This window comes from Coregonus clupeaformis, chromosome 34 (genome assembly GCF_020615455.1).
Source record: "Coregonus clupeaformis isolate EN_2021a chromosome 34, ASM2061545v1, whole genome shotgun sequence".
Classification (NCBI taxonomy): Eukaryota; Metazoa; Chordata; class Actinopteri; order Salmoniformes; family Salmonidae; genus Coregonus; species Coregonus clupeaformis.
In genome coordinates, this window is record NC_059225.1 from 17,034,503 (window position 1) to 17,047,194 (window position 12,692).

Genomic DNA, 12,692 nt, shown 5'->3' on the forward strand with positions numbered 1-12,692 from the left:
CAAACCTGGTCAAGACCTACAGGAAACGTATGATCTCTGTAATTGCAAACAGGTTTCTGTACCAAATATTAAGTTCTGCTTTTCGGTTGTATCAAATACTTATGTCATGCAATAAAATGCAAATTAATTACTTAAAAATCATACAATGTGATTTTCTGGATTTTTGTTTTAGATTCCGTCTCTCACAGTTGAAGTGTACCTATGATAAAAATGACAGACCTCTACATGCTTTGTAAGTAGGAAAACCTGCAAAATTGGCAGTGTATCAAATACTTGTTCTCCCCACTGTATGTGTGGCCCAAACACAGCCAGATCAGACAGACAGGAGGGATGATAACAGAGGATGATATAGAAGCAGGATAGGAAAGTGATGAGTAGACAGCAGTTCAGAGGGAGGGAGGATGGAAAGCTGTGACCTCTGACTGGTGACTGGGGGGTTTTAATGGCTGTAGTTTTGTGAGTTATGGTCAGTTTTGACACTTAATGAGTGATTTGTGTGTGTTGGGTGTTTTAATGTGCCATTTTGGGACAGTAAAGGTATTTATGGGCACTAGATCTGTCAGAAGGTTTGTCTGATTTGGTTGAGGTCAGACCTCATAGTAGGAACCCCTCTGCCCCATGTACGCACACACACGCTGTTGGCTGTTTCTATTGCAAATTACCATTGCGTCTGAACCACAATTTGCGTGTGTGGTGGTTCTCTTATCTCAGGTGATCAGGTACTCTGTGTACAGCTGGAGTCAGCAGGGTTGAGATGCTGTGGAGATGCTCTGGAAGGACCTGCCGTTTGGCAAGGGCAAGGTTTGGCAAGGGCAAGGTTAGTCATCATCAAGGAATCGAGGAAAGATGTTTGAGATTTAAGTGAAGTGTGTTCAGTAATAATGATGTGCATTACTGCTTCCTGTTTCCCCTCAGGTAGGCTGAGAAGACCGAGGACAAGAGCACTACTAGCTGAAACAGAGAAAGCCTGGACAGACACACAACCTGGCTGACACACACACACAAACACACAGAGTTATTTATATACAGTGGGGGGAAAAAGTATTTAGTCAGCCACCAATTGTGCAAGTTCTCCCACTTAAAAAGATGAGAGGCCTGTAATTTTCATCATAGGTACACGTCAACTATGACAGACAAAATGAGAAAAAAAAATCCAGAAAATCACATTGTAGGATTTTTTATGAATTTATTTGCAAATTATGGTGGAAAATAAGTATTTGGTCAATAACAAAAGTTTCTCAATACTTTGTTATATACCCTTTGTTGGCAATGACACAGGTCAAACGTTTTCTGTAAGTCATGACAAGGTTTTCACACACTGTTGCTGGTATTTTGGCCCATTCCTCCATGCAGATCTCCTCTAGAGCAGTGATGTTTTGGGGCTGTCGCTGGGCAACACAGTTTTCAACTCCCTCCAAAGATTTTCTATGGGGTTGAGATCTGGAGCCTGGCTAGGCCACTCCAGGACCATGAAGTGCTTCTTACGAAGCCACTCCTCCGTTGCCCGGGCGGTGTGTTTGGGATCATTGTCATGCTGAAAGACCCAGCCACGTTTAATCTTCAATGCCCTTGCTGATGGAAGGAGGTTTTCACTCAAAATCTCACGATACATGGCCCCATTCATTCTTTCCTTTACACGGATCAGTCGTCCTGGTCCCTTTGCAGAAAAGCAGCCCCAAAGCATGATGTTTCCACCCCCATGCTTCACAGTAGGTATGGTGTTCTTTGGATGCAACTCAGCATTCTTTGTCCTCCAAACACGACGAGTTGAGTTTTTACCAAAAAGTTCTATTTTGGTTTCATCTGACCATATGACATTCTCCCAATCCTCTTCTGGATCATCCAAATGCACTCTAGCAAACTTCAGACGGGCCTGGACATGTACTGGTTTAAGCAGGGGGACACGTCTGGCACTGCAGGATTTGAGTCCCTGGCGGCGTAGTGTGTTACTGATGGTAGGCTTTGTTACTTTGGTCCCAGCTTTCTGCAGGTCATTCACTAGGTCCCCCTGTGTGGTTCTGGGATTTTTGCTCACCGTTCTTGTGATCATTTTGACCCCACGGGGTGAGATCTTGCGTGGAGCCCCAGATCGAGGGAGATTATCAGTGGTCTTGTATGTCTTCCATTTCCTAATAATTGCTCCCACAGTTGATTTCTTAAAACCAAGCTGCTTACCTATTGCAGATTCAGTCTTCCCAGCCTGGTGCAGGTCTACAATTTTGTTTCTGGTGTCCTTTGACAGCTCTTTGTTCTTGGCCATAGTGGAGTTTGGAGTGTGACTGTTTGAGGTTGTGGACAGGTGTCTTTTATACTGATAACAAGTTCAAACAGGTGCCATTAATACAGGTAACGAGTGGAGGACAGAGGAGCCTCTTAAAGAAGAAGTTACACGTCTGTGAGAGCCAGAAATCTTGCTTGTTTGTAGGTGACCAAATACTTATTTTCCACCATAATTTGCAAATAAATTCATTAAAAATCCTACAATGTGATTTTCTGGATTTTCTTTCTTCAATTTGTCTGTCATAGTTGACGTGTACCTATGATGAAAATTACAGGCCTCTCTCATCTTTTTAAGTGGGAGAACTTGCACAATTGGTGGCTGACTAAATACTTTTTTCCCCCACTGTGTGTATGTATATATATATATATATATATATGAGAGAGAGAGAGTTCATCAAACTGGGTTGGAGATTTTGAATCTTAATGGCACCAAAAGTCATCAAGTAAATTTTTTGTTGTGTCATGGAACATTTGGTACAAACGTGGAGGATGGGTTATAATTAGAGGCCGACCGATATATTGTTTCACCGATATTTGCCTTTTACCGATATATTGATATCGGCCGATAATTCAGCCGAAAAATTGATGAAAAAGGCATGTTCCGTTTTTTCAACATTATTATTACGGTTAGGAGGCTCCAACACGAGGTTACCGCAGGATAGCGGGAAGTCACTTTCTCTGCTAAACCTCCCAAAGACTTAGCCTAGTTCCAAATCTGCATGCACTTCGAAGAGGTGAACAGAGCTAGGAACAAGGGTGGCTCAACTTATCCCTCTCACCCCTATTTGAATTGTTGAACTAGATGTTCATATACCTTGAGGATGTTACAGCATGTCATCACATCCACCATTGCTGAGAGCCCGCTGTAGCTGTTATTACCATCGTCTATGCCTAAATCGGTTTTGGGTGGTTTGAACAACCATTTGAAATGAATAACCAGGTTGTTGTTGTAAAATACCATTTGTTTTCAATGACATAACCTGGATTACTAGAGGTGAAATAAAGAAACTGTATGTAGGTCTGTACCTGTGGATAGAATACACATTCAACACCACCATATACACAGCGCCTCCATGGCCTGCAAACACAGGCACACACAACACCCCCCATACACCTCTATCGTTCTCTCCTGTAATATGATACATCACATTTTGTCCTGCTCTGTTATTTCCAAAGACATTCCCCCATTGATCCACTGCAGAGTGCACAGCAGTACATTACATCAATTATTTCAAGAGTTAAAGATTTACTACTACTGAATATTTATTTGAGCATTGTGGTGTATATTTTGTTTCAGATTATGATTTTGAATTTGTTTATTTTTGTATTGATTATCTGTCCCCAGAAATATACTGACAAGGAACAGAGATATAGTCCTAATAAATTCATCTCATATCTGATTGTGATTGTGTTATTGCTGATCAACTTACAGTGGCTTGCGAAAGTATTCACCCCCCTTGACATTTTTCCTATATTGTTGCCTTACAACCTGGAATTAACAGATTTTTTGGGGGGTTGTATCATTTGATTTACACAACACGCCTACCACTTTGAAAATGCAAAATATTTTTTCTTGTGAAACAAACAAGAAATATTACCAAAAAAACAGTAAACATGAGCGTGCATTACTATTCACCCCCCCCCCCCCACAAAAAAATATCAATACTTTATAGAGACACCTTTTGCAGCAATTACAGCTGCAAGTCTCTTGGGGTATGTCTCTATAAACTTGGCACATCTAGCCACTGGGATTTTTGTCCATTCTTCAAGGCAAAACTGCTCCTTCAAGTTGGATGGGTTCCGCTGGTGTACAGCAATCTTAAGTCGTACCACAGATTCTCAATTGGATTGAGGTCTGGGCTTTGATTAGGCCATTCCAAGATATTTAAATGTTTCCCCTTAAACCGCTCGAGTGTTGCTTTAGCAGTATGCTTAGGATCATTGTCCTGCTGGAAGGTGAACCTCCGTCCCAGTCTCAACTCTCTGGAAGACTGAAACAGGTTTCCCTCAAGAATTTCCCTGTATTTAGCACCATCCATCATTCCTTCAATTCTGACCAGTTTCCCAGTCCCTGCCGATGGGATGATGAGAGGTGTTGGGTTTGCGCCAGACATAGCGTTTTCCTTGATGGCCAAACAGCTCAATTTTAGTCTCATCTGACCAGAATACCTTCTTCCATATGTTTGGGGAGGCTCCCACATGGCTTTTGGCGAACACCAAATGTGTTTGCTTATTTTTTTCTTTAAGCAATGGCTTTTTTCTGGCCACTCTTCCGTAAAGCCAAGCTCTGTGGAGTGTATGGCTTAAAGTGGTCCTATGGACAGATACTCCAATCTCCGCTGTGGAGCTTTGCAGCTCCTTCAGGGTTATCTTTGGTCTCTTTGTTGCCTCTCTGATTAATGCCCTCTTTGCCTGGTCCGTGAGTTTTGGTGGGCGGCCCTCTCTTGGCAGGTTTGTTGTGGTGCCATATTCTTTCAATTTCTTAATAATGGATTTAATGGTGCTCCGTGGGATCTTCAAAGTTTCAAATATTTTTTTATAACCCAACCCTGATCTGTACTTCTCCACAACTTTGTCCCTGACCGGTTTGGAGAGCTCCTTGGACTTCATGGTGCCGCTTGCTTGGTGGTGCCCCTTGCTTAGTGGTGTTGCAGACTCGGGGGCCTTTCAGAACAGGTGTATATATACTGAGATCATGTGACAGCTCATGTGACACTTAGATTGCACACATGTGAACTTTATTTAACTAATTATGTGACTTCTGATGGTAACTGGTTGCACCAGATCTTATTTAGGGGCTTCATAGCAAAGGAGTGAATACATAGTGAGGGAAAAAAGTATTTGATCCCCTGCTGATTTTGTACGTTTGCCCACTGACAAAGAAATGATCAGTCTATAATTTTAATGGTAGGTTTATTTGAACAGTGATAGACAGAATAACAACAACAAAAATCCAGAAAAACGCATGTAGAAAATGTTATAAATTGATTTGCATTTTAATGAGGGAAATACGTTTTTGACCCCCTCTCAATCAGAAAGATTTCTGGCTCCCAGGTGTCTTTTAAACAGGTAACGAGCTGAGATTAGGAGCACACACTTAAAGGGAGTGCTCCTAATCTCAGCTTGTTACCTGTATGAAAGACACCTGTCCACAGAAGCAATCAATTAATCAGATTCCAAACTCTCCACCATGGCCAAGACCAAAGAGCTCTCCAAGGATGTCAGGGACAAGATTGTAGACCTACACAAGGCTGGAATGACCTACAAGACCATCGCCAAGCAGCTTGGTGAGAAGGTGACAACAGTTGATGCGATTATTCGCAAATGGAAGAAACACAAAAGAACTGTCAATCTCCCTCGGCCTGGGGCTCCATGAGAGATCTCACCTCGTGGAGTTGCAATGATCATGAGAACAGTGAGGAATCAGCCCAGAACTACACAGGAGGATGTTGTCAATGATCTCAAGGCAGCTGGGACCATAGTCACCAAGAAAACAATTGGTAACACACTACGCCGTGAAGGACTGAAATCCTGCAGCGCCCGCAAGGTCCCCCTGCTCAAGAAAGCACATATACAGGGCCGTCTGAAGTTTGCCAATGAACATCTGAATGATTCAGAGGAGAACTGCGTGAAAGTGTTGTGGTCAGATGAGACCAAAATCGAGCTCTTTGGCATCAACTCAACTCGCCGTGTTTGGAGGAGGAGGAATGCTGCCTATGACCCCAAGAACACCATCCCCACCGTCAAACATTATGCTTTGGGGGGGTTTTTCTGCTAAGGGGACAGGACAACTTCACTGCATCAAAGGGATGATGGACGGGGCCATGTACCATCAAATCTTGGGTGAGATCCTCCTTCCCTCAGCCAGGGCATTGAAAATGGGTCGTGGATGGGTATTCCAGCATGACAATGAACCAAAACACACGGTCAAGGCAACAAAGGAGTGGCTCAAGAAGAAGCACATTAAGGACCTGGAGTGGCCTAGCCAGTCTCCAGACCTTAATCCCATAGAAAATCTGTGGAGGGAGCTGAAGGTTCGAGTTGCCAAACGTCAGGATCGAAACCTTAATGACTTGGAGAAGGTCTGCAAAGAGGAGTCGAACAAAATCCCTCCTGAGATGTGTGCAAACCTCGTGGCCAACTACAAGAAACGTCTGACCTCTGTGATTGCCAACAAGGGTTTTGCCACCAAGTACTAAGTAATGTTTTACATAACATTTTTGACATGCGTTTTTCTGGATTTTTTTGTTGTTATTCTGTCTCTCACTGTTCAAATAAACCTACTATTAAAATTACAGGCTGATCATGTCTTTGTAAGTGGGCAAACGTACAAAATCAGCAGGGCATCAAATACTTTTTTCCCTCACTGTATGCACGCACCACTTTTCCGTTATTTATTTTTTAGAATTTTTTGAAACAAGTTATTTTTTTCATTTCACTTCACCAATTTGGACTATTTTGTGTGTCCATTACATGAAATCCAAATTAAAATCCATTTAAATTACAGGTTGTAATGCAATTAAATAGAAAAAACACCAAGGGGGATGAATACTTTTGCAAGGCACTGTAAGTGCATATTTACCAGCGTTGTTTGCATGTTCAGTCATGGACTGTGTATGCCTCTAGCATTCTCACAAAGAGAGAAACAGAGAGGGTAGTCTGTCCATACTCTATATGGGATATTCTGGTCATGTCTGAAGGCAGTTTTTTTATGTGTGTAATTAGTTGTTCAAACAGGGACTGTTCCCTCCCTGTAAAACCATAAAACTTACATAAGGAGAAAAATATATGGAGAGGAACTCCAGCCTGGTCCCACATCTTGATGTGCTTTAGCCAACTCCTCTGCCAACACTTACTGATGGGACCAGGCTAACACTCTACTGTCCAAACGGAATCTGCTGTAACCCTGTGGTGGGAGTTGGACCAAATGATCACTGCAGTTATTTTGAAGTAGACTCCAGTTTCCCTCCGCAGTGAGGGTGAGCGAGTTAGTGGGGTAGGTATGTTGGTACAAAGTTGGGGGTGGGAGTGTCTGTTCGTGTGACTTGACGCTCGACCTTGACCGTCATGCCGTAGGAGGTGTGACCCACTGGGGTCATGTTTGTGTGACTGAATGCCTATATTTGTGCAACCAAGGGATCAACACACGTGTGTGCTAGAATATAACATTGTGTTATAGTTTAGAAAGGGTTGGAAAGGTTCTGTAAAGACCCCATGGGGAGTTAAGTCTTTTAATCTCCCTGATTTGTCTTTAAAGAGATGGAAACCTCTGTCTCAGCCTATGGTTAATCAGTAAACGGGCAGAGTTTCTGGACATAAAAAAGTCAGGTTCAAAGGTCAGGGAGGCTCATGGGAGTCTATGATGAAAATATTATGGCCTGTCTGGAGATAAAGGATGCTGTCTCTCTTTTCTCCACCCCCCTATCCTTCCCCCACGTTCTCTCAGATGTAAATATTGTGGTCTATGCTGTACGTGGAGCAACGGTAACTAAGTCACGTATGGAAAAAAACAATTTATGAAAATTGTATCCACTCACTAACTGTAAGTCGCTCTAGATAAGAGCGTCTGCTAAATGACTAAAATGTAAATGTAAAAATGTACACACTGTCCTGCCCTATTTCCTACCAGAGTTCATATGAGAGTTTAGAGTTGGGGACAACTGTCCACTAAAGACGATGGAAGACTGTAATATTGTTACTGAACTTGAAACTGCTCTGTCCTCATACACACACATTTGGCAAAAGCCAAATAGAAAAAGGAGATAAGTGAAACTTCATTATTAGAGCTGTAGGCCTTTTCTCTGGGTTTAGTTTCAGTGTGTGTTGGGGGAAACTCTTAGAAAGGGCCACCATGTTTACAGGAAAGAGGATCGGTCTCCGCCTGGGCAAAGGGTTGGGAGGCAGTGTTTGTATACTCTAAACTGGGCCACTACAGTGTTAGGTTGTGGCAGTGTTTGTTGTTCAGGCATTGCTGTAGTGAATGTTCAAACTGCAGTCAATGAAAAACAAAACATCACATTTATATGCATTTCTACGCCCCTGGTTTCTGCAAGAACTGACTAGAATGTTTGTGTGCCTGAGCATGTGTGTGTGTCTGAACGTGTTCCACTCCTCTGCTCTCCATAGACTGTTATAACAGACCACACATCCCCCTTTCACAGAGAGAGAGAGAAAGTATGACAGAGGAAGCGAGAGAGGGGGGGAGAAAGAGGAAAAGGCTGTATTTGAGTTTCCTGATGATGTCACCGTTCTGAAAATGACTCCCACGAGAAACGGAGGATGAAGGGAGGGAGGATGGAGTGATGCATGTTCTGTAAAGCCATCCCATTCCACACTATCATGACCCCTAACCTCTGACCTAAGCCCACCTGCATGGGAGGCCAGGGATTTCATTATAAAGCCCCCCCCCCTTCCTAGCTCTAGAGAAAATCAGTCACCACACAAATGTGCTCTGAACCTTTTAATTGCACCAACATCATAATAAACACATTCAAACTACAAATCACTGTATTATAGGATTAGTTACCTACAGCTGTCCCCATAGGAGAACCCTTTTGGGTTCCAGGTAGAACCCTTTGTGGAAAGGATTCTACATGGAACCCAAAAGGGTTCTACCTGGAACCAAAAGGGTTCTTCAAAAGGTTCTAGAATAACTCTTTTAGGTTCTAGATAGGATTCCTACACAAAAGGTGCTAAGGTTCGTTGATTAGCAGAATAAACTAAAAACTACGTAAACTACAACTACTAAAACGATGGCTTTATATAAAATACTGGATAAAAAATAATAATATGAACCCTAAATTAAGTGCAACTAGATTGAGAAGTTAGTGCACACATATGATTAGTAATGTTTAATGCCCCTTTTTATTAATAATCTATTGTCAGTAGTCACACCCCCCACCCCTGAAGTGAGAGACAGGCAAATAATTAACTGAATTTAAATTAAATTGACCCCAAGCCTGCCCCCAAGTCTCTCACTCCAATCCCCATCTTTCTCTCTGTGTCACTTGGCCAGCTCACTCTTCGGGGCCGGAGGACATCTTGAGGAGGGAGCTCTTGTCGATCTTGAAGAGTCTCCATCCCTCCTCCAGAGAGAGGTCGGCGGCGCCACGACGCTTGTAGAACTCTATCGATGCCTGGTTGCCCTCGGCGACGATAAAGTGCATGCTGCTGCAGCGAGTCTTGACTGCCGTCTGAGGGGGAGAGAGGGAGGGAGAGCAGGCGTCAGCACACATGTACCTGGCAGTGATTGTGAGCTTTCCCCACCCCCCTCACACAAAGCCATCCACATCTAAATCAGCGTTTCCTGCCAACACTATTTCTCTTTGACCTAGATCTCTTTTCCCAAATCATATTAATTGATTATTACAACAGCAATAAACAAACAAACAGAACAGGAGTGGAATCAACTATCTGCACACTGAAATGGGCTCTGTAGAAAGTATTCTGTTTGAGGCATTGACCTACTTCTACAACAGGATTCTGGACAGAGCCATGTAAAAACTGTCTGACACCTACCATCTAGTTGTTACTATGTTTGTACTATGTAATAACGCCTAATTTACTCACATGACTGAGGAGCTTGAGGATCTCTGAGCCGATGCCAAACCCTGGTGGAAAAAGAAGAGAGAAGACATAATGGGAAAGCAGTAACAATGGACGGAGGATGAGAGAGTTTATTGTTATTGGTCAGGTCAGCGAGGAGGAAGAAAGACCGAGAGACAGAAGGAGAGGTAGAGTTTTTGTGCTTACCCCTGTACTCTTTCATGACGAAGAAGTCTTCCAGGTAAAGCAGCTTGCCGATCCAGGGGTCATAGGTGAAGTAGTACATGGCAAACCCAATTACCACAGGACCTGGACAAAAATAAGTAAGCGCATAAATACAAGTAGTGTACCGGAGTTACCCCAAGACACTGAACGAAGGTCCGTTTAGCATTCTGCCCTAAATGGTTATGAGCAGCTAGGATGTTGGGTGACGGAGCTGATCATAGATCTGTGATTAAGGATAACTTCTACCTTCAAATCTAAACTCTGTCTGGTTTTAGTGAGGCCAGAAGACTGTGTAAAGAGGAGACATGTCAGTTGGTGTTGTGTTAGGAGATTGAACGTGTGCAATTTATCACACAAGTGTGTCTGGCCTACATTTGAGTGACACGCAAACACAGTCCATAATAGGAAGTAGACACTGTGTACCCATCAGCCTCTCGCTGAGAGAGACGTGTGTGTACAGCAACAATGTTTTAAACCTACATACTTCTAATAAATAGGTCATTTAGCAGACGCTCTTATCCAGAGCGACTTACAGGAGCAATTAGGGTTAAGTGCCTTGCTCAAGGGCACATCGACAGGTTTTTCACCTAGTCGGCTCGGGGATTAGAACCAGCGACCTTTCGGTTACTGGCACAACGCTCTTAACCACTAAGCTACCTGCCGCCCCATAGGATTCTCATACAGAATGTGCCAAAGTAAAGTGTTGGGCTCCTCCAGGACACCAACTATCATGTCATTGTGTACACTGACAATATAACTGAGGAATGAGATGTGTCTGTATACAGTACAAATTGGGATAACAGGTTTGATTTATGTTTGGCATAGGGGAAGTAACTACATGCCAGGGGTCCCCAGGGGGCAGAAATGTTCTGCTATGCATTGAGAGGCAATGTTACAGTCAAGCCCATCTGATATGGTTTGCTATAATACAATACATGTCTATGTCACAGTCAACATATCCATCCAATCCTTTGAGATTTACAGGTGTGCTCCATGGGATAGCGGGGGAGGGAGATCTCTTACCATTGTTGTTGAGCAGACCATTGTTGTTGTTGCTGCTGCTCTGCTGCTCACTGGGGTCCTCCGCCACCAGGCAGTGGTAAAATGGGTGGTCACCGAATCCGTCCTCGAGCAGATCTGTTATTACAACCGTTATAAACGCCATATAAGCTCTGTATGCAGTCAATCACAGGGTAAACAAGACATAAATGGTTTTAGTTCCATTCACTCACCTTTCTCAGTCAGTATCACTTGATCTTCCATTTCTTCATATTTAGCTAGTTCCTAAACAGAAGCAGAAACATTTGTCAGATTCAAAACCAAGAGCAAGTAAAATGGGGAACGTTTATCATTGACTGAGATAAGTGACCGTCAACAGACAGAGAACAACGTTTAACTTTATGAACATCATCAAACGGAGGAAACCGGGCTCGTTGCCAACGTAAACACAATGAACAAACTACAGAGCCAACTGTGATACCGACGGATATCCAGCGGAAATCGTCGGTATTTATGTCACCTTCAGACACAAGTTTGCGGAGTTTCTTTGAACGGTTTCGTCTAGGCTAAACCAAGGCTACAAAATAACAACAACAAATGAAGGGTCAAGTTCAGGGCGAGGGCCGATGGGTGTGTAGGGCATGCTAAGCATATACTTCACTATACTTTCCAACAACTTTCGCAAAACAAAAATGTAGTAAATCTAAGCAAAACAATAGACAGTGCATTTATTTATTCTCCTTGTCAACGTTTTTGTTTTGTTTACGGCCTACCTTTATGAGTCGCAGTATGTCAGGCACATCTTTGGGTTCCGCTTTCCGCAATTTAAAACGGTCCATTTTCTTCTTTTACTCTTTTTTCCTTTTCTCACTAAACCTCTGTATGTGAAGTGAAGCAGGAGAAGTTTCTTCATTCGCGTCCCAGGAGTTTAAACCTCCGCAGTCAGTCTGGGATCCTGACGCCTATGTCGGGAGAGTTTACATGCAGCAGGAACCTATCTGGGTCGGATCAGCTGGACTGGATCGTTCTTTGTCTCGCACCACGGTTTTATACGGGCCCGTGGGGGTTGGGGAGGTTAACCGGAACTCCGCAGTTTCTGGCCAATTGGAACGAAAGATCTACGACACGTCGCGAGTTTCTCTGTTGTTTTCTCCGGTCACGAGATAACTTGCCTGACGACTCACCCTGAATGTAATGGCCTTATTTCACAAGTGAAGTAGGGCCATTCTGCTGCTCACTACGTCAGTTGGCCATGTGATGTGGATGGGTAGCCAGGCAACGAGAGAACAGCTTCAAATGATAGTTTTTGCACTGCATCTAGCCTACTCTGTATTTTAGCACTTTTTTCTTTAAATGTCTTTAATTATTTCTACATAGTGGAATTCTACATAATATATTGAGTGGAATTCTATCTACAGAAATTGGTTTAATAGATTTTGCACATGCCAAGACTACAGTGGAATGACCGATAATACAAGCTCAGTAGGCTATGTAGTTACTGGATTGTAGCCAGTGCATTCACGACCAATTACTTTTATATAAACCCTGGATTGCTGACGCTTCTAGGAGCAGTCCTCCATAGGAATGAATGGAATTCTACAGTACTCTCCAAAAAATATTTCGAGGAAAATGTTTTTATATAT

General features: G+C 43.0%; 1 protein-coding gene across 1 annotated transcript; it reads right to left on the reverse strand.

The window, feature by feature from the left end:
- Nucleotides 1–8,727: 8,727 nt before the first annotated feature.
- LOC121549808 (diamine acetyltransferase 1) lies at nucleotides 8,728–12,200 on the reverse strand. Its single transcript, XM_041861704.2, has 6 exons — nucleotides 11,823–12,200; nucleotides 11,283–11,334; nucleotides 11,074–11,187; nucleotides 10,033–10,134; nucleotides 9,850–9,890; nucleotides 8,728–9,473 (listed from the first exon to the last, which is right to left on the reverse strand). The coding sequence occupies exons 1-6, from the start codon at nucleotides 11,886–11,888 to the stop codon at nucleotides 9,297–9,299; spliced, it is 552 nt and encodes a 183-aa protein (XP_041717638.2). The 5' UTR covers nucleotides 11,889–12,200; the 3' UTR covers nucleotides 8,728–9,296.
- Nucleotides 12,201–12,692: the final 492 nt, after the last annotated feature.